Source organism: Heterodontus francisci, chromosome 8 (assembly GCF_036365525.1).
Source record: "Heterodontus francisci isolate sHetFra1 chromosome 8, sHetFra1.hap1, whole genome shotgun sequence".
Taxonomy (NCBI): domain Eukaryota; kingdom Metazoa; phylum Chordata; class Chondrichthyes; order Heterodontiformes; family Heterodontidae; genus Heterodontus; species Heterodontus francisci.
The window spans coordinates 76,245,736-76,272,653 of NC_090378.1; the positions used below are offsets into that span (position 1 = coordinate 76,245,736).

General features: G+C 44.2%; 1 protein-coding gene across 1 annotated transcript in view; it reads left to right on the plus strand.

Moving 5' to 3' along the window:
- Nucleotides 1–26,918, plus strand: part of nmnat2 (nicotinamide nucleotide adenylyltransferase 2) — a 312,435-nt gene that overhangs the window by 133,439 nt on the left and 152,078 nt on the right. The window contains exon 3 of the mRNA XM_068036467.1: nucleotides 18,988–19,055. Within this exon, the coding sequence (XP_067892568.1) occupies nucleotides 18,988–19,055 (68 nt within the window). The remainder of the gene's footprint in view (nucleotides 1–18,987; nucleotides 19,056–26,918) is intronic.

The window sequence follows — 26,918 nt, forward strand, 5'->3', positions numbered from 1 at the left end:
GATTGTAAGTATCAAGTGTCTTTCTCATTGTATGGCTTGGTTTGGTGATTGCATATCAAGACAGATTCTAATCTGGTCCTCACTCTTGGGTTTCTTGATGACTTGTATGGGTGAGACCCAAGGGATAGGCTCATCCACAATTTACTCAATAATGTCAAGCTCAAGTAGGCATTGAAGTTCATTCTCTGTCTATTTCCTGACATGTCAAGGGATCCCCAGGAAAGTATCACTGGTGACTGGGCATTCCCCGATATGGAAAAGTTGAAAGCACTGCTTTTTCAAGAGGCTTTACAGCATAAAATGCATGGTGGTGTTCTAGAGCTATATGTAACCTGATCTGTTCCTTTAAAATGATAAGGCCTAATTCTTGTAATTTGGTTAATTCTCAGCTTAGCTCAACAGCAATCATTTTTCTGAAAATAATTAGCTGCTTGCAGTTCTCAAGGTTAGAAAAACAAGCAGTAAATTACTACTTCTTTCTTTTGCCACATTGGAGTATGACAGACATGTTGATTTATATATTATAGCCACCTCCCCCAGGCTTGGCAAGATATCCTTTAGAATATTGGGTACAACAGAAGAATTTTAAAAATCTTTTTTTTACAACTTGAACCATTTCCAAATGGCCTCAGTGTGGGAAAGGTGAAATTCACCTTTTGAGGTCAAATATTAGTGTATAATAATAATTCATTAGTTGAAGAGAAATTTAATTTTGTACACTGATAAAAACACGGGGTAATTTTGCAACTTTGTGTTCCTGGCGGAGACAGGTGTTTTTTTAAAAGCATATTGAAAATTCTGGTGCACGATTTTCCAATCTTAACAGAAAATTTTATGCAGTATATGCTAGAATTTCCAAAATGTGTTTTTGACAGACAAGGTTTGCGCACGGGAGCACAACATCTTAAAATGATCCCTTTAACCTTTTGCTATGACACTAACAATATTGTTCCTTGGTGAGCAATAGATCATTTAAGGTGGGCAGAACAGCCAACTGACCTGTGTTACTGGGCCACACGGTAGTGCAGAGATCCTTTTGAGTCCCAGAATACCGATATAAAGCAATTGGTTCAGCCACAACGGTAACACAAAGGAGACAGTATCAGAATGACCAAATTTCCTGTCACAAATTGCAGTGATACAAATGGCTCAGCTGATAGGTGCAGTGGATGTAGTTCTTTGGGGTGAGGGTTGGGATTTACTGTCTGGAGATGGAAGGTCTGCTCTCGAGCTTATGAGATAAAAGGAAAGGACTATGAACATTGGAATTCTGAAATAAAAACTGGAAATGGGCTGGAAAGACACAGCCGGTCTGTGAGCATTTAAATAGTGGAAAAAAATTGCATTTTGGATGTATATCCTACATCAGAGCGCAATAAAGTTCTGACAACAAATCTACAGCTGAAACATTAAGTGGTCTTACAGATCTTTACAGGTTTCTTTCTGTTATTGTTGGCGATGTGTCTGATTCTTAGTGGAGTGTTGTGTGGTGTTGTTGTTGTAGTTATAGTGCAGCTAGGGCATTGTTGATAAAGTCTCGGAGTCTGGATAAGGTCAACTAATAACTCTTTTTATTTACACTTCGGTATTTACACTCTCCACAAGCCTCTCTAGCTAGCATCCTTCATACAGCTATATTCTTCTTCTGTAGCCCATTGCCATGTGACTATTACATCATCATCACTGTAGTGGGAGGGGTTGCTCTCACTGTCTCCAGCATTAACCCTTTCAGGTCCTTTATACTATATCTCCCCCCCGCCCCCCCCCCCCAACCTTTTATCCATACATTTTTCTTGAACATATATTCATTCTTGACTTCACCTATGACTCTTACTCCCCTAAGTCTCATACTTCACAGATTTAGTCTGTTAGAAGGTTTCACGACTCTCCCTAATCATCTTCTAGTCTGGCTGGGATGATCAGTAGTCTTCTTTGTAAGTCTTGGTTGTTGACTTGGTTGATTTTAACCAAGGATTGTAGTATGCTGTTTGCTTGGGATTTCTTCATCATAATCAGGTTCTTCCAAATAAATGTTTGACAGTTGCTTCTGGGGAATAGGGATAATGTTTCTCCTATTTCTACATATGTTCCCTTCTGGTGTGTGTACCACAAATGATCTCTGGTAGTTTTCATCTCTGTGGATTATAGTACCTTCCCTTTCTAGGTCATGTATCCATACTCTTCGGTCTTCATTCAGTTTCGGTAATTCTCTGGCATGAAATCTTTTGTTGTAATTTCAAGTTTGTTGCCTTCTATAAGAGTTTTCCCAGTCTCTTACTCTCTGGTAGTCCCAGGCATTCAATTCTGGAAGAAATCTTTAGGCAACATATGAATTTGCCTTCTTATCTTCCTGCACATCAGTAACTCTGCAGGCTTTAGTTCACACATCAACAGTGTAGATTGCTAAATTAGAAGTGAGGTTGGAAGATCTTCATTCTTCTTCAATATGAACTTTAGAGTTCTTACACTGCTTTCTGCTTCAATATTCGACTGTGGATAACGTGGTGAACTTGAGATGTTGAAATCCCATCATGTCACAAACTGCAGTCCATTGTCTGACGCTACTTCGTCAGGGATACCATGTGTCACAAAGATGTCTTGTAGAGCTTATAACTGCTTCTGTTGTTGTTGAATATAACCTTCTTACTTCTATCCATCTTGAGAAATAATCAATGATGATTATGTGGGATTTTCCATTGAATATGAATAAATCCATACCTAGACGTTACCAAGGTCTAGTTGGGAATTGAGTGGTTAACAGAGGTTCACACTGTACTGGTCTTTGTATTGCACAGATCTGGCAGTTCTGGATCACATTTTTGATATTCCTGGCCACCACATTGATGGTTGTGCCCTTGCTCTGCACTTCTTTATTTCTATGCGGTCTTGATGTAGACATTTCAAGATATTCGATCCAAGTAAACTGGGAATGAACAATGATTGTGAAGTATTTTCTATATTCGTAGAAGGTTTTCATTGTCTTCCCACTAGGATGTTCTTGTGGCCACCGTTGTGTGAAATACTGACTTATACAAATACATTCTTCATCGTTTTTTTGGGTGTGACAAATTTCTTGCAGTTTCTGTGTGCTTACCAGCCATTGTTGTGCAGCATATCGTGAATATGACTCTATCTTGTCCACAATATTCACATCTTCTTGTGACGGATGGTCTACTGTCACTCTTGATAGTGCATCAGTGGACATTTGCATCTTTCCCTGGACATATACCATCTTGTATATTTATCTCATCAATCTCAAACAAAATCTTTGGATTCTTGGAGGCAGTTTTGTGATCTCCTTCTCATCCAATAAAGATACCAAAGGTTTATGGTCTGTCTCGATGACGACTTTCGATCCAACAATATAATCAGAAAACTTCTAACATGCCCATGTGATGGCAAGCACTTTTTTAGTTTTTTAGTTTTAGAGATACAGCACTGAAACAGGCCCTTCGGCCCACCGAGTCTGTGCCGACCATCAACCACCCATTTATACTAATCCTACACTAATTCCATATTCCTACCTCATCCCCACCTATATTTCCCTACCACCTACCTATACTAGGGGCAATTGCTAATGGCCAATTTACCTATCAACCTGCAAGACTTTTGGCATGTGGGAGGAAACCGGAGCACCCGGAGGAAACCCACGCAGACACAGGGAGAACTTGCAAACTCCACACAGGCAGTACCCAGATTTGAACCCATGTCGCTGGAACTGTGAGGCTCCGGTGCTAACCACTGCGCCACTGTACCTCATACTTTGTCTCTGTCTCGGACAAAGCTCTAGATGTGGAGTATATTGGCCTGCAAGAACCATCAGGTTGCTCCTGGAAAAGGACTACCCCATACCCCATAGAGGAGGTGTCTGCAGCTATCATTATTGGTAGTGTAGGGTTATAATGTGCCAAGATGACCGGTGATATGATCATTTCTTTAACCTTCCGGAATGCTTGTTCTTGATGTGAACTCCAACACCATGATGATCTTTTGTGAGAAGTTGCCTTAGTGGTTCTGTTACCTGTGCTAAATGAGGTAGAAATTTGGCTAACTGATTCACCATTCCAAGGAATCTTTGAAGCTGTTGAATGGAAGTGGGAGTAGGGAATTCTATAATGGCTTAAGTCTTCTGTGGATCTGCCATTATACCCTTACTGCTTATTATGTGTCCCAAGAGAAACAAATTGATGTCTTTGAGAATTCGCACTTCTCGTTCAGTTAGCCCTGCTTCTTGAAGCCATTTTAAAACTGTTCGAACTCTTTGATCATGTTTCTCTACTGACTGCCCATGTACCAGGATGTCATCCACATGAGTCCTTCTAAGCTGTCTGACATAGACCTTTGGAAGATCTTTGGTGCGGAAGTTATCCCAAAAGGTAACCAATTGAAACAAGACCTTCCGATTGGGGTTATAAATGTGGTTAGTAATCTTGAGGTCCCATCTAAGGGAACCTGCCAAAACCCACTATTGGCATCGAGTTTGGTAAACATGATGCTCTGAGACAATTTTGCCAAGCTGTCATCCACTGTGGATATTGGATGAATTTCCCGCACCACTGCTTTGTTAAGCTGTATTAAATCCACACAGATATGAAGAGTACCATTTTGTTTTGGACTGGAACCATAGCTGAACACTACTCCGTTGGTTTCATAACAGGAGAAATGACTCCCATCCTGGTCATCTCTTCCACCTGGTCTTGAACTTGGTTCATCAATGGGTGTGCTATCTTTCTGGGGGTAAAGATACACACTGGTCTGGTATCTTCTTTAATTGTGATTCTATACTCTGTCTTCAGTCTTCCAAGATCTGAGAAATGTTTTGGATAGTCTGCTTGAAAACGACTGTTTACCTGTGGCTGTTTGACTTCATCAGTCCTCTTGATCAGATGCAGGTCTAAGCATGCTTTTCTGCTTAACAGAGAAAGTTCTTGGTTTTGCGAGACTTATAGGGTTTCCATAATTTGTCTCCCTCTATATTGGAGAGTTGCTTGAAGCTTACCCGTCACTTTCAGTTGGGTCCCGCCTGGACCATGCAACTGTGTGTCTGCCGGTTGTAGGCAATGTCTCATCAACATGACTCTTGGTCTGACAGAACTGTGACACTAGCACCTGAGTCCTGTTTGAAATACATTAGATGTCCATTTACATAAATGTCTGCTGTCCAAAATCCTTGATTTGGGTCATTAATTTCTCCTAGGAAATCTCCTGGTTCCTTTTCTTCTGGAAGCTGATGCACCTTATTCACTGCTCTCTGTTGAAGGTCTTTTGATTTGCAATTTTGAGCAAAGAGGTCTTGCTCTGGCACATTTTTCTGTAATGGCCTGTCTTTTTAATGAAGCACTGTGCCTTCCTAGCAGGATAGTGCTCCTGTTTGTGGGTCTTCCTGGCTCCATAGCACTGGCATAGTTTCCCGGTGTCATGCACCTTCTCACCTGTGTTGTGTCTTCTTCTCTATAAGTTGCCTCTCGGTCTTTAGCTTCAAGAACTGTACAGTCATTGGACTTCTTCTAATTCAAGGCTTCTCTTCTGCCCACAGAATTGCTCTATTTTGTCTTTGAACTTTTGCCTGTCGTATGATCTGTGCCTTCTCAAGTGTAAGGTTATCTTTCGACTGTAAGAGATCTGATAAAGACTCATCAGCTATTTCCACAACTATTCAGTCTATCAGTTCTGCCTTCAATTCTCCATAGTCACATCCCTCAGCCAATCTGTACAGATCATTTAAAAAAGAATCTACGGATTCACTTATTTTCTGGATTCGCTTGTTAAATTTTCTCTTTCCAGAATTTTGTTACTCCTTAAATCAAAATATTTATCAAAGGCTTGTAGCACATCCTCAAATTTATCAGAAGCCTTGTGTATTCCTTGCCTCACAATCACATCATCTGCAATTGCACCCACAGATTTAGTATGCAGCTGGAAAGTTATCCTAAATCGTAGAAATCTTTTTTCTCCATAAGGACCAATTTTGTACCTGATTGGGTCCTTCCTGATCGTGGAAGCTTTCTGGCATTCCAAATTTCAAATTCATTTTGTTTTCCTCGGCTTTTTAGGATGTTCCCCTTTCTTTTTAATCGTTTTGACTTTAATGGAGGTGTTCGTGCTCTTTCTGGGGGTTTTCCCACGCTTTCTGCTAGTTCCCACGCTTTTCCGATGTTTCCTGCACTTTCTCTCCAAGGTCTGGTTGAGTAATGGCTGCTGACTCCACCCAACTCCGAATCACCTTTGCGCTAGAGATTGACCTCTCTCCCTGTTTTTCCAACCCAGTGCGCTGTTATCCAACAATGTCCCATTGTAAAATTCTCTCACCTGATCCTGGACTGTTGCCCAGCACTGTGACTTGGAACCCGATCGCTGGACCTAGATGTTTCGTTGCAAACCGCCATGCTTCTATGGTGCAGTCTGAATGCCTGCAAGGCTGACTCACCAACTGCCCTTTTCTTCATTGGCTACGGAACAGCTCTAGAGCTCTTTGCTGTCTCCCGATGAGATCTGTTATTCTCGTGGCACTACTTCACGAGGTAAGGTGTTTTCAGTACTTTCTGGTCATTGTAATTGGTGCCACCATGTTTTGTGTTGTTGTTATAGTTGTAGCATAGCTAGGGCTTTGTTGAGAAAGTCTCGGAGTCTGGATAAGGTCAACTAATAACTCTTATTATTTACACTCTCCATAAGCCCCTCTAGCTAGCATCCTTCGTGCTGCTACTCTCTTCTTCCAAAGCCCTTACCATGTGCCGAATACATCATCACTACAGTGGGAGGGGTTGCGCTCTCTGTCTCCAGCATTAACCCTTTCAGGTCCTTATACTACACTGTCCAGCCTACACTCCATGTTGATCTATGGATATTCATGTACTTGCCTAAGTATGTCAGCTGGTCTTCAGCTGAATTTGAGGATATCTGGGCTCATTGGAGTTGCTGTCCAAAAGAGCATTCGCTTATTATTCAAAAGCATGTCAAATGAAGTATATGTGAAAACAGCAGACTTGGGTGAGTGAGACATACTCCTGTTTCTTCTCTTGAAATGGTATTTGAATTTTTTTTAAAAGCTGCTTCTTGGTCTGCAGTCAGCGAGCTTCCTGCCAGTTAAACATTGGCAACAGAAGCCACTGAGGAACCCAAGCCTCACAGCTTGTGTGGTATTCTCAATTCTGCTGCTCATTGAAATCTCGAGAGTGATTAAATGTTAATGAATGCAGTATTCAGTGGAAATTAGCTGTGATTTGGCAAAAGTGATTATTTTTTCTTAAACAAGCACAAAACCATTTCTAATATGAGTTGTTTCCTCCATTTGTATTTATCGGATTTTATTCCACTGAAGACCCTTATTGAGCAGCAGTGAACTGAATATAGTGATTTGCTGGAAGAATGCTGCTTGGGACATCGTGGGACCACAGCCCTTGATATTCTGTAAATTTATTTAAATGAATGGAACATCAGGGCTTTGGGTCTGTGGTTTCTGATCAGCGACTCTTGTGGGCTCTTCATGCAAGGATCATGGAAATTTGATAATCACATAGGATCTACAGCAGAGAAACAGGCCAGTTGACTCAACTGGTATTTGTACTGCACGTGAGTCTCCTCCAACTCTGATTACCCTTGCTTCCATGCTCCTCTATTCCCTACATGCTCATGTATAGATCAAACTTCTCCTTAAGTGTGTCAATGCTGTCAGCTTCAATCCCTCCATGTGGCAGCAAGTTCCACATCCACACCACACTCTAGGTAAAAAAAATTCCTCCTAAATTCTTTATTTGATCTGTTAGTGGCTATCTTTACAAAAGCTTGAGAAAACTCTGTATCCCGAGGAATTATCAACAAAAAGAGAGAAATACATGAACAAATGGTTATCGTTATTTTATGTGTGGAAAGTGAGGAGTATCACTAAACTCTTTATGAATAAGAGGAGAGGAGATTAAGGACAATGAGGAATCCGTATCATCCAACTTATTTTTTATCAGAATAATCCAAAGGCTTAGTGATGTGGTGATTACTATTGGATACTGGAAGAAGCCTGGAAAGTCATACCTGACTAGGAATGTTGTGTGGCTTGAGGCATTGATTATAAAATAGAGGAGAGAGGTGGAAGTGACACTTTTATTTGACTTCTGCATTATTAGAATAAAACTGAATTTCTGGATTTTTTTTGGTGGTAACCATCATGAATCAAACAGCACAGAAGGAGGCCATTCAGCCCCTTATATCTGTGCTGGCTCCTTGAAGAGCTATCCATTTAGCAAATCAGCAAGAAATAATTCTACAAAGGAATATTATTTTCATCTTCTCAGCCTGAGGCCACAATGTAAACGACCCATTTACCAACAGTATTATTTGTTGCAGAGAAGATTCTTTCTCAAATGAAAGTAAAAAACCATGCTAAAGTATCTTTATAATGCCAATCAAAATTTGCTTCGGTGGGGGGAGGGGTGGCATTGTACTTGAAGCAATCACCTTGGAGTATCAGGAATCTGATTCCCCCTCACTTCTTTATATTAAAAATGTTTTCATTCAGTCACTCTGCTGTTGGTTTCTAATTATCTTGTAAAATTGCCTTGCTGTGATAATTCCATTTTATCAGAAGCCTCTTTATTTAAAAAAAAATAGTGGTTTCAAACTTTTCCGTATGAGAGACCCTGTCACCATTGATACTTTCCTGAGGACCCTTTGTCCTAATTTCCAAAATACTGTGTTAGCGGGATTTCTCTTTGAGTTGTTATCATTTTTTTTATTAGTGTACAGATGGGCTGTTCAAACAAGGCCCAAGGTTCATATATAGCCTGCATGAGTTTGATCTGAGAAGGCCTGGTGACTTATTTCTGACTTGGGCTTTATACTTTGAGGATTCAGATTTTTCTTTCCACTGGAACTTGGTAGGCTTGGTAGTTAAGAAAACCCTGCATGGCATGTCTACCTTATTATCGCCTAATGAAGGAGCAGTGCTGAAAGGACCTCTCCAAACTGAAAGGTCTTGACAATCCAAGTAGGAAGAACCAGCAGCTGCAAAATGTGAGCTGAAGTAGAAAATGAATCACTGGAGCTTAGTAAGCTGAACAGTTTGGGCATTTCCACCAGATGCTGATAACAAAAGGGGTAAGGAACAATAAATCTACATATTAACTGTATTGAGTTATGATAAACAGTGCATTACTAAGCTTATTGAAAATGTTATTAATATATTTCCATATATAAATAGATGCAGAAAGAAGCATATTAATATAAATCACTGAAAAATTCTTCTCATCAGATGAAGAGATCAAAGTGCACTATTTAACAGAAAATGTTCATTTACAGTTCTCCTAAATCAATTTCCTAACAAATGAAAGTCTTATGTTCCCAATGAAAGTATTTTATGAATTTTTTGTTGCAATGATGGTCCATAAAGCTCTATGATGTGCAGCAAAATAGCCCATTCAATGTAATACAAGTGATGAGTTAGTAAGTCAACAGATCGATAGGTAGGTAAGGAACAACAGATGGTCAGAACTCTGATGAGCATAATGACCCCTGGAATTTCCTCGGGGACCTCCTGTAGTCTGGGGATCTCCCTTGGAGATGTCCTACCTGAGGGCACTATAACAATTCTATCAATGGAGGTGACTGTAAAAAATTAGCATAATCCACATTTAGGATACAAAAAGGCACAATATAGTTCCATCCCACAGAAATGGCAGGGCTAGAAAGAGAATTCAGAAATGAGTTGGCCTTTCACTGTGGCTACCTAAGAATGTGGGCATCTGCTGAGCATAAATTATTAATCTGAGAGTACAAATTGCCACAGTAAGTAGAATTCTGGTCAATCAATCCCAACTTCTCCAGTCTGGCACGTAGATGCATTCAGTTTGCTTGCCGAAACCTCACTTATTCTTGTTCTCGAGCATTATCTGTCAATAGTCTAATCCAGAACTTCATAGTTTGCTTTCCAGTGTGCATGACTGTGATACTGAAGTCATGTTTGAACAAAGAACCAGCCATAAACAAACCGTTTGGTGATATAGATATGGGACAATCATAGGGAATACAGTGTGCTTAAATTCTATATAGGCCAGATGTCAGTAACTGAATCCCTGAACACATGCTAAACATTTATTTACACTTGGTGCCTGCAAAGAATTTGTTCAAGAGGTGTAAGTGTCTATATGGTTACTGTACTGTTTGAGACACACGATGAATGTCACCAACAGGATGAGTCCTAATCTGAAATAATTGGCTTTGGCCATGTAATGAGCACACATCGTTCACTAATTACAATATACATATACAGAAATTATTTGTCCATATTTGGGCCCATATCTACTACAGTCACACTAGCCAGATAAATGACTTGAGGTTAAATTTGGCTTTGGAGCACGTCACTAATTAACAGTCGACGAAGATAAGGCCACCCTGGGTAGTTGTCAGGAATCCTGTGTGAATTGACCTATAATGGGGACAGTGGAGGTAAATTGACTTTGGGCCAGGATCAGATCAGCTGCCTGTTATATATCTTCCCAGTTTTCATTTCCATTAACTTCACAGTGGGTGGCTAGACGACTGTCAGCTGTTCCACTGAATAATGCTTTACTGAATGTAAGGACAGGGTTGTATTTGATATCTGGACTACATTGTACTCAAATTCCACAGTACATTAATGGTGGGGAGTGGGAGGATGACAGTCAGCCTACACAGTAAGGGCTACTGGCGAGTGATAATTCTTTTTAAACAAGCCTGCAGGCTCTGAAATTCCTGGAGAGACCAGGGGGGATGGATCTCCAACAGAATGGAACCTCCTCTGGCCCCTTGCCCATGACCCAGACTCCATTCGAAATTGTGGGGTTAGGGTCATTCAGATATTTTGGGCAGGTGGCCAAGCACGTTCTGGTGCAACTGGGTGCCACCCGAGCTGGATGGAGGGGGTACCATAGCATTAATGGCTCATTGTTCTCTGGGGTACAGAGTTAACAATCTTAAAATTCATTGCTTAACTTTTATAATATGGCTGCCCATTTGTCTCCATCCCAGAAAGTGCTGGGATTTATGAATGGGCCCGAAAAGGGGTGGAACGCTGGCAGATTGGTTCGAAAGAAAACCATCCCAGAAATTTTGGGATCACAGTGACAAACCTGCAGAAGGAATATGGCCCACCAGAGGGCATTTTCTTTCTGATGTTTATATTGATTTCCTGTGATTCAGTTGCTGCCCTTTTGCAGTATAAAGGATATGAGTGTACTACTGATTATTATCCCCATGTCCTGCATCTTAATGGAGTAAATATTTGTAATCGGTGGACTACTCTGACCTATAAAGATACCCAGATTATTTTTAAACGTTTCTACAGCAGTTGCTTTAACCTCTGACACATACAGGAAAGCAAAGTCTTATGTGGAAAAATCTGCTGTCGGACCTCATGTCGATCAAGGAACATACACAATCTTGATAATTGGAGAAAACTACAGCAAAACCAAGAGTTCTGCTCTGGTAACTTCAAGAATAATAAGTAGAATCTAGTTAGGTTTACACCCCCAACCTTTAATTTCCTGCAGTCTCTCCCTCAGGAACCTCACCAATTTGCAAAAATGTTCCCTCAACCTTATACTTCTTCCCCACTCCCAATACCCACACAAATGATTCAATTTGTAAGTGCAGTGTCCAGAATGGAACTGAGCTGTACAGACCAGCAAGGGGCCCTATCTAGACTGTGTTGAGTGAGGGTGGTGGTCAGGTGTAGTCAGAGGTATTGATGCTGATCACTGTGCAGTAATTCCTGTTGGAAAAGTTTGCATGTGCCGACGTTGGCAGAGGAAAGGGCTTGGCTCTGATGCTGGCTAAATTTGAATAATTTGTTGCCACTCACTGATTTGGCTCACAAGTGAAGAATGACCACCTGGTTCAATTGTCAGAAGATGGTGGATGTGCAAGGTGCTGTATCCCAGAATGTGTCAGCACATTTAAGAGAGAAGAAAATTAGTGGATACAAACAATCTAACTAGTTACGTTTTAAGCATGTAACCTAGAATGACCTGTGCTAACACTTACTCCAACATGTAAATTGGAGAAATGGGCAGACCTGGGACAGGATTTTCAGCTCCATAAGGGGGCGAGTACCGATTGCGATTTTCCTAGAGGGGTAGGAGGGAGGAAGGCAGGAGCTGGCAAACAGCCTAGTTCAGATAATTGGCCGATTGATCTTGTTAACGAGCTTGTCAGCTCGGCAAGGGTCAGTTTGGAATTTTTGTGGGGAGGCACGGGTTAACACGATGGATCAGAAGCAGTCCAAGTAGAAGGAGGTGGAATCACAGTGGGAGCCAGTAATGGCCACACCATTGAATTAGGTGGGCCCATGAAAGATTGTGGAAGGCCATGTACTCATCCATTGGCACGCAGGTTCCATTGGGTGAGCAGAGTTAGCGGAGCAAGTGGTTTGTGTGTGCTTGGTCACAGGAGGGGGAAGCATGACCCTCCATGGATCGTGGGACTATCAGAGGGGGGTACAGTAAGCTTTGTGAGTGCAGCTGACTGCAAGCAAGGCAACAGCTAGTAATGTGATTAAGGTATTCAGCGATAGGGTCAAGTAGTGATGAGGATCAACATCCTCAGGAGCAGCTGGAGAGCCCTGGGCATGAGGAAGGCAGAGGGGAAGAGCGAGGGGTAGGAAGGCAATGAAGGCCACACCCTCAGCATCGAGTGTACCACCAAAGAAGAAGCTACCTGCACACGCCAGAGAATCAGTGCTGCAGGAGTCTGCGCCTGTCTAAGGAGATGGTAACTGAGATTTGTGCCCTCGTTGAGGAAGACCTCAGACCTTGCAGCACTACATGCCGTGCTCTGCCAGTAACTGTTATTGTCACTGTGATCTTGAACCTCTTTGCCTCTGGCTCATTCCATGGATCAGCAGTGGACCTTGGTGGCTTCTCTCAAGCGGCAGAACACCATTGCACCTTGCAGGTCACTGATGCTATGTTTGCGAGAGCTGGGCAGTTCATACAATTTCAAACAGATGGGGCCACACAGACACAGAGGGCAGTGGAATTTGCCTCCATCGCTAGATTCCCAGAGGTGCAGGGTATCATCAATTGCACCCATGTGGCCATCAAGGTACTGAGTGAGTGGCCGATGAGATTCATCCAGGAACTCCCTCAACATTCAGCTGATCTGCGACCTCAACAAGAGCTTTATGCATACGTGCGCTCACTATCCTGGCATTTGCCATGACGTCTTCATCGTCTGGCAGTCCAGGGTGCTGTAGCTCTTCATGCCCCCCCCCCCCCCCCCCACAAACAGCATGGATGGTTTCTAGGGGAAAAGGGATATCCATTGATGAGATTCCTACTCGCACCTTTATGTGACCCTGTGACCCCGAGACGGAGGTACAGAGGTATTACAACCGAAGCCATCTGCTCACAAGGACCACCATTGAGCAGGCCAGCGGGCTTCTGAAGATGCTATTCCAGTGCTTGGACCAGTTGTAAGAAATCTGGGAAATCCCTAGATCAGTTTTCATTTAACTGGCAAGAAAACCTAACTTAAATACTTAACAGTTCTGATGAAGGGTCACTGACCTGAAACGTTAACTCTGCTTCTCTCTCCACAGATGCTGCCAGACCTGCTGAGTATTTACAGTATTTCTTGTTTTTATCTTAAGTACTATGACTGGCTGTATTTTACTTTAATTTCATTGTTAAATTTAATCTTGTACTGAACTATTTTATTCCTGCTTGTGTTATACCCTGGGTAAAAGTGGCTGAGACGTGGCTTGATGAGAAATTGTGGTTTGGGTCTTCATTGACCAATTGGTAAAAAGGTAAACTTCAGCAGAAATCTAGAAGTGTTTACAAATAGACAAGATACTTTGTGAAACCTAAAAGATAAACATCTTAGCAGAATTCCTGATGCCCAGATACAGAGCAGAGAAAACAATAATGCCTTGACTCCTAGATAAGATACCTGGGTGCCTAGGGCACATGTTTTCCTTGCTTTGGCCAAGCGCTAGTATTGGAATGTTTAGGAGCTGATAAGCATCTGAGCGTGGGAAACCAGAAATCTTGAGAGCTTGACCAGGCTTGGGCGGGCAGATAGTTCAATGACATCTTTTGTAATTGAGCCATTCAAATAATAGCGAGGTAATGATTGGGTTAAATCGGTCTCCACAGGGTTTCCTGTGTAAAGAAAGTATAAGAGGAGATTCCCCAAACACAGAAATTATAAAGGTTTTACATGTTGCATTGAGTGATGTGATGGTACCTGGGGCACGACCAGGGAGTAGTTACATGAAGATCACGCTTCTACCCAAGACATATAGAGGTAATACAGTTGCGTTTTGATACTACTGCTTAGACATTAGCATGTGCCAGGTCTTACTTACACTGAATAAAATATAGCCACTGCCACCAATAAGGGTTATCACTTCAGATTATTTCAGAACTTGAGAATAAGGGGTTAAAGTGTTAATTTACTCTGATACTCCAATTTCTAACACTGTCGTGTGGTGCCCTGCAGTACACTCCTGCAGGGGTCTTGGGCATTGTGGTAGTCTGCTACACTCTCCATAATATGGTTGTCCAGAGAGGAATGGACGTTGAAGATGATAAGACACTAGATCACCGTTCATCAGAGGAGGAGAAGGAAGGTGTGGAGCAGAGAGCTGCCCATGCTGGGCAAGGAGGTGACTGGGGCTAGCTCAGGAGTCTAATCTCTCAATGGGATGGCGTGAACACCAAGTCATGTCTGATCCAGGCGTATTTCACCTGAGCGCTTCTCATCCAGCAGGAGCATATGCTCTGGAACACACTTTGACCTGCCAATGAGAACACTTCGATTGAAGATACAACCTTGAATAGATCCACTGTTACTGATAATGCATGGTGCACATCTGTCCATCGGTCTCACATTCAAACACCACGGTTTCCCTTCACCACTTCTTCCCACATTTCCAGTTTTGCCAATGAAGAACGGAAGCTTGCACATCTGGGATAATGTCTCAACAGTATTAACAATAAATTACAAAGTGCACATTTACAAGTGAAATAAACCCCAGTAAACCACTCAGTGCTCTGATCCATGTGGTGACCTCTGCTCTTGCCACTTCTACATGGTGCCCCCCTTGGTGAAGTGGAGGCAGCCTGCTCAAGTGTGTTTGCTTACGCCTGAGAAGCACATGGCAGTTGTCCTCAATGTGAATGTGCCAGTAGGGGTGACTCCAGAGGCTGCTGCACCAGTGTCGATGCAGGGGCAGCCTCTGTCACAGGACCTTGCAGTATAGGTGGTCCCTCGGTCAGAGGTGCCAAGGAGGCTGATGATGATGATGGCACTTAGTGAGGGGTGACACCCTCATCCTCATGGGTGACTACCTCAGCCCTTGGATGGCACTCTGGATCACTGGAGGGGGACCAGCAGCTGGGGCACAATTGGCATCCACTGCATGCCTATTTGCGCCATCAGCACCATTGACTGGTCAATGCCACAGAGCTTTGCATGCATTTTGTGCATGTCAGTGCCACTGTTCCTGCATCCACTGAGAGTGCATGGCTGCCATGAGGTTGGCCACTCTCTCAGTGGAGGAGCTCATGCGTTCACAGCCCTGAGCCATGGTGGTGCACATAAGCTTAATGACCTCTTCCATTCTGAGCCCATGACTCCATACTGCTTCAGGGAACTCTGACATGTGAGCACGCATCTCATGCTGCTGGTCAATGTAGAGCTGTCTTGCTTGTGACTCCCAAGGCCATCATCTGTGCCCTGCTGAGCATGGCTGTGCCTGTCCTCCATCCTCCGAGGGGGACTGCCCACATTTGCCTCTACCTCTCTCAGCTCCTTCTGTTCACTAGTGCCGTGCTCTTCACACAGTGCCATCCTTTTTAAGTGCACACAAGGACCCACCCATGTGAGTGTATCTGCGCTGGAGGATGCCGTGCTTGAATGTTGTGCTGGCTGTGCTGGTTGAGTTTCATCAGAGGTCCCCGGTGATGATGCTGCTGTACTGGCATGGTCACCCTCCACTACTGGCCCTGTAGGAGACGCAAGTAGGAGATCATGAGAACTCACCTCTGCCAGCAGATGCCCCTTTGGAGCTGAGGCTTACCACTGCAGTTGATGCTTTGGCATGCTATCAGACAGGAGGAGTACACTTCATCGCCCTACAGAATTCAATATCTTTTCACCCCCTCCTCCAGGTATTCTCAATCTCTCCATCACCAACCTCATCATGCGGCACCATCCTCACCATTTCCATTGCCAGCGCCTCCATAGATGTGAGGATGGCAAGCTGGAGCGCTCTTCCTCTTGTGGACGTCCTTTCCCATGCATTCTGCACCCTCTTATCCTGCAAGGACAAAAGAGAGAGAGATAAGGCAATTCCAACCTCTCTCACCAACGCCAGTGGCTCATTTAAATATGAAGCTGCATGTATGAGTGCTGCCTAGCCCTCAGCAGCTCTGGGGCTTGGAGCCTTGCTGACATCAGTAATTTTCCTGGGCGCACACTCTCCCATGTTCAGGAGCACCATGCACCCTCAGGCTGCTCAGTTGGTGACTGCAGACCTGGAGGCCTGTCATCTGGGTCTAGCACTGCACTCGCCTTCCAGAGCGAAGAAGGCCATTAAACCTCTTGCAGCACTGCATCCAGGTCCTCCTGTTGCTGCTGACAATTTCTTCCACCTCCAACCAGGCCTGCTTTGTTTGACTGGGTGGTGTTCATCTGCCACCCTCTGGAAACAAGACCCTTTCCTCTGCCTCACTGCCTCCAACAGCACCTTAAGAGCTGTATCTGTGAATCATGGAGCAGCCCTTTGCCAGGTCTCTGCCTCTCTGCCTGGCAAGCCTGAGCTTCCATGGCAAATCCAAACGGCTGCCACAGTAATGGTTGCCATTATGCCTTTAAATCGGGCCTGCATTTTACAAGTCCAGCCTCCATTCTGCATCTGCCAAATTGGCTGCCAAACCCACCTTCCAGCTGATTAGCAGCTGACATCAGAAAAAATCGGGGGGCCTATGACTACTTCTCCCCCCCCCCCCACCATCCCCGGTGCAGGTTCGGGTCCCAGAAATGGTTCCGATGCCAAGTTCCTGACTCTGGAGACGAAATCCTGCCCTGGTACCTGAGCCATTTTATTGGAGCACTGTGAATGTGGATGTATTCCATGTCTGCATGGTGTGAAATAAGCTTTTGAGCTGCAAGTCTTAATTATTGTTAAAATCATTTCCCTACCAATTTGTTTCTGTAAAGGAAACAAATAAACACCAGAAGTGTGAACATTGTCACAGCTTGTGCTGTTTCCCTAATAGTCCTTTTGTAAACTGCAATGAACTGGTGCCAAACAGACTAGAGACTGGCAATTTACTTCGATTCATTTGCTTAAAACTGTGAAAAGATTTCAGATTAAAAATTGATAAGAGCTACTGTTGAATATAACACTTCAGACTGCACCTAAATTGTGACTTGTACTGTACTATAACCAGTATATTGTGAACTGTACAGTACTATCTTTTTTTTATTCATTCACGGGATGTGAGCATCACTGGAAAGGCCAGCATTTATTGCCCATCTCTAACTGCCCTTGAGAAAGTGGCTGTTTTAAATGGAATAGTGGAGATTAAGGGGTGATTCAATAGAGGTCTTTAACATTAGGAGGAGATGGGACAGTGTGGATTGAAACTGAAAGGATTATTTTCCTTTTAGGTGTGGGCAGAAACCTGGTGGTTGTGTATCTATGGTCCATTATTGTCCCCACCCACTTCTTTCTAATGACTCCAGGTATTGCATAGTGATGCATTCTAGCCTGTTCTATACTATTACTATTGGGATATGCAATGTAATATAACCAATGCATTGTGGCCTGTACCATACTATGATCATTGCAATACAGCCAGTCTTTTGCTTACTGGTAACAGGTGCAGGGTTCAAATCTGGCTTCAAACAGTCCTGGAAAGTGGAGATTCTGGCTCTAAATTCTGGGTTGATATCGTCTATGATACTGGTGACCTCATCGTACGGGTTGTGGGAGACAGTCCCACTGTATGGGACTAACCAACCTATTTGTTGTGGGAGCACTTTAAGAGGCTGTAAGTGAAGTGTCACCGGAGGAAGTGATGTCGCATCACACATGACCAAGGAGTTGTGGGTGTAGCCCAACGTTGGTAAGACATTGGCGTGTACCAGAAAAAAAAAATCAAAGGTTGCCACAATGTCACAAAACATCCCACCGCTGCCACCATATAATATTGCTTGTTCCTTTGGTATGTGAATTATTGTAAGATTCCCAGGACTGCAAGTAATATCAAAAGAATACCTGAGTTTTTATTATAACTTAAACTAGAACAGATATATACACAGCTGCTACAGGAACATATCAACACACGTCTTACTGTGTCGGGCTACACCCACAAGTCTGCAAGTCCTTCCACTACTATGTCATACTCTCATCCAAAGGAAGAGTGTAAAGGTACTTAAATATTGTCTTGTGACCTGTACTCTAGCCATTCATTGTGACCTGCACTGTAGTATGACTGTACAGGTACAATAATCATGCAATGTGATGTGTATTGTACTATAATCATTGTGATCTGTACAGTAACATAACCATGTACTGAACTATAATCGCAAATGTAAATCAGAATCAGAAGTCAAACTTGTCCAAATTATGTTGGTTTGATCCTGGCCAACCAGAACTCGGTTGTTTTAATTACTTCACTCTCTGATAAGCTCAGATTTCTTTTGGAATAAGGAGAATTTGAACTGACCTATTCATTGAGAAAGTGAATTTGAGCCAAGTGTCAATTTTGCCACCAAAGAGCTAGCTAACTAAAAAGATTCTGAGTTTAATAGGATACGGATGAACTGGAACAAGATGAATATTAAGATCAACTTTCATACCCCTGCTGTTTGGATCCTCTATGCAACTCATATAACAGTCAATTGTAATCAAGTTTTAAGGAATTTTTTTGTTGCTGTTCATAAATTAATTCTTCAGATTATGGATCTTTATTAATAATTCATTCTTTCCTCTATTACTTTCAGGGCCTTGTCTCCAGTCGACACCGCCTCACAATGTGCCAGCTGGCTGTTCAGTTATCTGATTGGATCAGGTAAATGGACTTATTAACCGCTGCCTATCTGTTTGTCTCTCTCCATTTTCTTCACTCCCCGTTTCATAGATTAGCTTGTACAAATGGAGCTCAAAGTTTCATGAATTAAGTATGGAATATGAAGAGGTGTTTCAAAGAATCATGACAGCATTTTCAGATTGCAATAGTTAGGACTAGTCTAATTGGCATGCAATCTGTGAAAATCTATGAAACTGCTAAAAATGTAACAATAGGGAACTGTATTGTTTGAGGTAATTCATAGACCAGATTCAGAGGAAGCTTCTTCACCTAGAGAGTGGTGAGAAAGTGGACCTCACTACCACAGGTTGAGGCAAATAGTACCGATGCATTAAGGGGAGGCTTAATAAACACTAGAGAGAGAAGGCAATAGAAGGTTATGCTGATAGAGTTCGATAAGGATGGACGAAAGAAGGGTCAAGTGGAACATAAATGCCAACCTGGACTGGTTGGGCCGAATGGCTTGTTTCTGTGCTGTATATTCTATATAATTTTATGTAAGATTGCTGATTTAGTTTTACACTGGAAGCAATACAAGAACATTACTTCATAAATACTTACTTGAGTTTTCATAATTCGATCAATTTATGAACCTCCAGGTTAATGAATTATTAAATGACCCCGCTGCTGATTAAGCTCTGAAGATGCCATACATGGGAGCAGTTTATTACTGGATACACAGTCTTCCACTTCTATTATGTAGCATGTTTCAATTTATACAATTGCCTGACAAAAACCCACACTGAGCATTCTGTTGAGAGGTGAAGCTGTGGTGTTGCAGCTTTGTGTGTTAAGCTATAGGGATAAACTGGATAGGCCCTGAAATCGGGCGATGGGATCATGACGCAGCCAGCGCTAACGATGCTGTCTGTGCACTGGCTACACACATCAGCAAGGGGCCCAAAATTGTAAATTCCTAGCACCACTTAATGCTAGTCTACACTACTTAAAACTAATCTATCCCTCGTATAGGCGAGGTGCATTGTGGCTGGAGCAAGTGCTGGGAATCATGCAGGAAGTCAATATGACCTTGGAAACATTGAATATTGACACAGCATGGGAGAAATCAGGCTCCAAGGCTTTCTGATGCTGCGCTGGAGGCCTTGGTGGAGTCGGTGAAAAAGAGGAGAGAGAGCCTGTATCTGTAGACTGCCAGGATGCCTTCCCGATACATGGTCAGAAGGCAGTAAGAACAGAGAACCATGGAGGTCAATGCCAGGAGTCAAGCCCCGAGGACCTGGATGCAGTGCTGCAAGAAGATCCGTGACTTCACATGAGGGGTGAGGGTCAATGAATACATCTTCAAATGCCATATCCTACCAACTGTACCACTCGCCTCAGCCACTGCTCAATTCACCACACCCTATCACTCACCTACCAACAATCTCTAACAATCGCAACTCGTACCTCACATTCATATGCGCCACCGCACCCTGACACACTTGGCATTACTGCAACCCTCACACCCACATCTCACGGCTTACGCACACCAACATATATTCAACCATGAGAGCCACATCAACCAAACAGATTGCACGACATTCACTGATACACTTCCCTCTCACTTCCAGGACAAGATTTTGCACAACCAGAGGCGGCAGCAGGAGCTATCCAATGGGTGATGGGCAAAGCTGCATGTCCGAACCCCCACGTAACTGATGGTGCTGGACGTTACTGGGAGGGCCATGGTTAAGGCCGTAACCTGCAGTGGGGCTGAAACCATTGATGATGACCGTGTCCTCATACGTATTCCTCCTTCTCACATCCCATTTTCCACTCAACACACTCTCTGATTCACAAACTGCAGATGGTGTAAGTATGCACCTCTTACTTTCCCCTCCCCCACTATCCCCACACCACACTCGCTGCCGCCAGCTCAGATACTGACACTGCACATATTTTAGAGGACAGATTAGAGGTGGATTATGCATGTGGTGAGACAACGGGCATGAGTGGTCTGCAGTCGGGGCAGGGGAAAAGGATAGCGCAGGCGCTAAGTTACCAGAGGGTGAGGTTGCACACAGGTTCTGCTACAGAGGACTCAGATGAGCACTTCAACAGGGCAATCTACAGAAGAATGCTGTTGGATATGCACGACAAAATGATTGGTGCATTGGGAAACCTGGCAGTAAGCCTGTGTTCAATGTCGAGGAACATGGAGGAGTCCAGCAGCAACTTGGCACAGGGTTTTGTGCAGAACTTGGAGCCCATCCTTTCCAGCATGGAAGTGGTGGCCAACTCTATTCACATACTTGTGGACCCGACCATGATACAGCATCTGATGGCTGATGTTGCAGCTTCCTTTGTAGCACAAGCAGTAGCCACCCAACGTCTCAGTGCTGCTGAGGAAGCTCAGACTGCTGTCATCATGGATGTGGATATCAGTGTTCAAAGGGGTTTTCAAGGTGTCACAGCAGTCCAGCAGTGTGTCCTCCAACAGCTTGCTAGGATTGCTGAGGCACTGCCTCAAGGGGGTGGTAGTGGCTCCATGGAGCATGAACTCGCAGTCCTCTTTCAGAAAGAAACCATTCATCTCCCATCCTGCCATACCTCCAGTGCCCTTTGCTGTTGCCTGTCAGCCAGCCAGCCAGCCCAGACTGCTGTCATCCATGCCAAGATGGTGCCATCCGCAACTGGGCCATCTAGGCTCAGGGCTGCTCAAGCTCATCCTCCAGGGACATCTGCAGTCTCCTCCACTGAAAATCAGCAGCCTTCCACCAGCCATGCTACAGCTACTCAGGTAGCACTGCAGAGGAGCACCAAGACAGGCATATGCACACAGAAGACAGGCACTAAAGGAATGCACGAGGGTGATTAGTTGACTTTTGTATGCAATATGGCATAATTTCATACATAACTTTGGTTTAGAATGTTTATTGTGTGGTGTATTTTATTTTTGCATTGTGACCAAGTGAATGCTGTGATGGTCAGTAACAGAGGGAAGGTAAGGTGTGGGACTGCCGGTGAATTGGAAATTGGTGTTGCAGTTAATGTTGTCACACTCGGATGGGTACTTATGGACAGCCCATCAGAAAGAGGCCTCTTCCAGCATTTTGTCCTGCTCAATGTGGCATCTGTTCATTCTCCAAGCCATGCTGTGTTCCAAGGGAAATGCCTACTAGTGCACCCTGTCTGGGAGCAAATTGTTTGTGCAGAATCCTTGAAGTCAGCAAGAATTCCTTTAACACCTGCCACACCACACCCTCTAAACCTTTGCAACTTTAAACAGCTATAGAAAATATCAAACACTCGTAGAATTGAAGCAACAGCCAGAAGAAATCAGTCAGCAACTAACCTGAAAGTAGTTGATGCTCCCTTTAAATAGCGATCATGTGGGGTCCTTCCTGCTGCTGAGCGTGTGTTCAGCCGTGCAAGCTTAAGGGAGGGCGTTGGCTGAAGGGTTTTGACCTAAAATGGCACCGCTGACGTCAAATCAGCGTTGTATGCTGAACAACGACATGATTGGTTTGCTCTGCATACTTCAGGTGTCCGTTCACTGCACGCGCACTGGCGCCCTCACCCATATGACACCTGCCACAATTCACACTAAAACTGTGTGTGATTACTGCAGATGTCATTTTGGAACTCTAAGGGCACTTGTAGCGCCCAAAGAAACATGTGTAAACAATCGTAATTTCTCAACCTTCCATTCTTCAGGGTACTTCAAAGATAGCAATTACCACAATCAATATCATAAGTCTGAGAGGAAAAATCTGTCTCCCACCAACATGCAGCAGTATTTCCAGCCGGTTCTATGATGATTTAATTGCAAGATGTTCCTTTTTCTTCATCTTGTACCGATCTAGAGTCCCATCTGTTAAAATTCTATAAGATTAAAATACTTCAGCAACTCATACAACACTCCTTCGCTCTTTACTATGACACCTGTGCAGTTGTGCTAGATTACCATTTGTACAGAATTTATGTTCTAAATAGAACTTATTAGATGTATGTTTCAGTGCTGTATCTCTAAATAAAAAAAATTAAAAAATAAAATAAAAAATAAAAGATGTGAGTAGGAATTCAAGGGCTTGTACACAAAAGCACATCATGTAGAATATTTACAAAGAATATTTACAAAGAGCCGTTTGCTTTGAAAGGTACAATTTTTGGGCTCATCTGGCTGAGGGTTGTTAGTCCTGCAGAATTAAATCTTTTCACTACATATTGGAATAATTCTTAATATCCTTGGGACTGGTTATAATGTTGGCATGTTCTTAACTTTAGTTTTTAAAAATGTTTTAACAGGAACCTGACAGAAGTACAGTGCTAGCAGTTCAGCCCAGGTGCTACCGCATCGCCTTGATGCAGTGTAATGCTCCCTCTACACTGTCTCCGTATACTTTAATTTGAACCGCAGATGCGTGTATGTTCCCATTTTCCGTACTGTCCAAATGAGATTGCCAATTTGTGCCAAATTGCAGATAGTTCTGTACTGTGAATCTGGCCGGATTTTTACGCCCTCCCCAGGAGTGAACTGGGAGGCAAAGCGGGGGGGTGGGTGCATAAAATCAGGTGTGATGGCAGGGGTGCCGTGCCCGTTGCCTACCTGCCCCCACTGGTATTTTACCAGCAGCGGGGGTGGTGTCAGGTGGCCCCCTCGCCCTTAGGTCAATTGAGGCCCCTAAGGGGCCAATTAATGACCATTTACGGGCTTCTCCCTGCTGCCGCTGGGCACTTCGACACCTGGGGAGGCTGCATAGTTAAACCTGGCAGCCTCCTTGCAGGCTGGAGTGGCGTGGGCCTTCCTGAACAGGTACCCTGTGCCCCACGGAGGGCTCCCCCAGTGGCAAAGGCTGCCCGCGCTGCAACATAACCCCCTGCCCTCGCGATCGATCCCTCCCCACCTCAATGGGATCTGGTTGATTGGTCCTGGCGAGCCCCAACCCCACTTACCTTCTTCTCCAGCCTCCATCCTCACTGGTGAGGTTCAGGGACTGCTGCAGTCCCAGCTATGGCTACCGCTCCCGGTGGCACTGCTGGGACTAAAGAGCTTCCAGCCCTCTGATTGGCCAACAGCTCTTGGAGGCGGAACATCCTGCCTCAGAGGGACAGAAGCCACGACTGCAGGCAAAATACAGTTATGGCTTCCAGGGCCGATGGATGAAGGCTGGTCCCCGGCTTTTCAGACATAAAATCCTGTTTAAACTCCTCAAACTGATTTTACAGAAGCATATGAACATTGCAAAGTATGGGGAAAAAAAAGACCTCTTCAGTCCATCTGCCAGCCACAAAATTCAAAAACAAAATACATGTTTCATTGCTAATGAAAGAAAGAAAGAACTTGTATTTATATTGGGCTTTTCACACCCTCCAGACATCCAAAAGCAGTTCACACCCATTAAAGTACCTTTTGAAATGTAGGAAAGCTCACACAGCAAGGTTCCAGAAACAGAAATGAGATAAATGACCAAATAATCTATTTTATAGATGTTGGCTGGGGGATAAAAGGTGATATAGAAACTGTGAGAACTCCTCAGCCATGGGATCTTTTACATCCCTGAATGGAATGTCTTACCAAAATCAAAGTGACTCCTGACAACACAGCGGCCCGCCGAAGTCATCAGAGCGCTCCAAACTGCACACATGCACAGTCTCCTGCTCTCAGTGAGATGCTGCACATGTACAGTCTACGTCTTGTCAGGACTAATTGGTGCATGCGCAGGAAAAAGTCATTACGTAACACCAACGTCATCGCAGAACGCCAACGTCTTCAAGCAGCTGAATGAGGCACTTTGAGGCTGGAGCTCAATCGCCGCCACTCGTTCTCTCCCCCCACCCCCCCCCAACCCCCCACTTTCGCCTGCTCAGCTACTCTCTCCCGCCCCACTGGACTCCCCCCTCGGCCACTCGCTTCAGGCCTCAATGCATTCTCCCCCTCTCCCCTCTTCCCCAGAGGCTGCTCCCCCCCCCCCCACCCCCCACAACCACTCGCTCTTCCCCTCGCCTCGGCCGATTGTTCCCTGATCCTCGTTTCCTGCCACCATGCTCTCCAGCCACTCGATCCCCGCTTCCCCCCCCCCCACCCCCCCCAGCCGCTAGCTCTAGGTCATGCCACTTCCCTCCTCTTGGCCACTCGCTCCTACGTTGCCCCGTCACCCCTTGCAGCCCGCCTTGCTTCTTCGGCCAGCGTGCGGAGAATGATCGAACGTGGGAGCGAGTGGCCGAGAGGAGAGAAGTGGCGCGGCCTGGAGCGACCATCTGGAAGGGAGGAGGGAAGCAGGGAGCGAGTAGCTGGAGAGCCGGGTGGCGGGGGGGTGTCAGGAAGCGAGGAGCGGGGAACAATCAGCTGAGGGGAGGGAAAGGGGCGGAGCAGTGGCGAGGTCTGGAGCGAGCAGCTGAGGGAGGAGGGGAAATGGCGAGGCTGCAGCGAGTGCTTAAGGGAAGGCAGTGGGGAGCCAGCGGTGAGAAGACGGGCGCAGGAGGGACCGATAGAGAGAAGCGCAGTAGCAGGAGGGAGCGGGGGACTGTTGGGGTGCGATGGAAGCGGCAATGGCAGCCATTGAGGGGATTTTCAGGTTGAAGTTGTTTTTCTGTGATAAATTGAGCAGCGCCATCTATAATCCTTGCAGCTGCTTGAATGTCACAGACAGTGAGGTTTCAGTGGAAGAGGCTGCATTTGTGCATGTGCTGGTACTGCGCCAACTAGTGGTTGCGTGTTCAGCAAACGCAGCCTACCAAAATTCTGTCCAGCTCCTCTCGCAAGTACTAATCAGCCTTATTCATCTTCTAGGATGAATAGATCACTAAACCCCAGCCAGGTGAGAGGTGACTTTAAACCCATCTTAAAGGATTCAGCCTCGGGCACCACAGATAAAAGGATAGGCTGCTAACCCATTGCATCATCCAATTATTCAGAAAATAACTGATTCAAATCACATAGGCAGACAGTATATACCTGTAGTGATTTAATGATTAGTTCAATTAATTTTTGAACTTATGACTCACCTATTTATGATGGCTAAGTTGCCAAACGACATATACCATGATATAAATAACACAATTTAAAACAAGTTTTGACAGATTTTCCATACAGTTTATATTCCAATTAATAATTTTTGCTATCTAATCAGATTAGATTTATAGAGTCATAACAGCACAGAAGGAGGCCATTTGCCCATTGAGTTCTCTGTAGAGCACTCCAGTCTGTCCCCTTCCCCCCGCTCGATCCCTGTCGCCCTGCAAGTGTATTTCCCTCAAGCGTCCATCCAATTTCCTTTTGAAATCATTCATTGTCTCTGCTTCCACCAGCCTTGTGGGCAGTGAGATCCAGAATTTAGTAAACCTAAAAGAACTTAATGGGGAAGGAAAGGGGGTATGTTTTTTGCAAAGTGTTCTTCAAAAATGCAGTTACTGATTTAACCCTGAGTTAATGACTATCTATTAATGCCAGTTCAGCGCCTTCAAACTATCAGGCTGTCTAGCTCTTCCAAAGCCAGTTTCCCTGTTACACTAAGTTGGCACTTACTGCTTAAAATTAAAAATTTTCAGCAAATAATAATAGATGGAAACCTTATGGTGGAGCCTTGATTGGAATCTGGAGTAATCGGAAGGCTCATCTTTACTTTCCAGGTACAAGGTGACTATTTTGAATGATTTAACTGGATGATTTGGGCTAAGTACGAGGACGATATCTCAGCTTCACTGATTTGGTAACATTCTTGCCTAATTATCAGAGGATTGTGCCTCCACCTGAGCATATAATCTAGGCTAGCACTTCACCTCAGTGCTGAATAAGTGCTGCATTGTTGAGAAAGTGTTGTCTTTTGGATTAGCTGTTACACCAATGCCCTGTCTGCCTGTCCTGGTGGCTTTGAAAAGTACTGTGACACTATTCAAAAACAT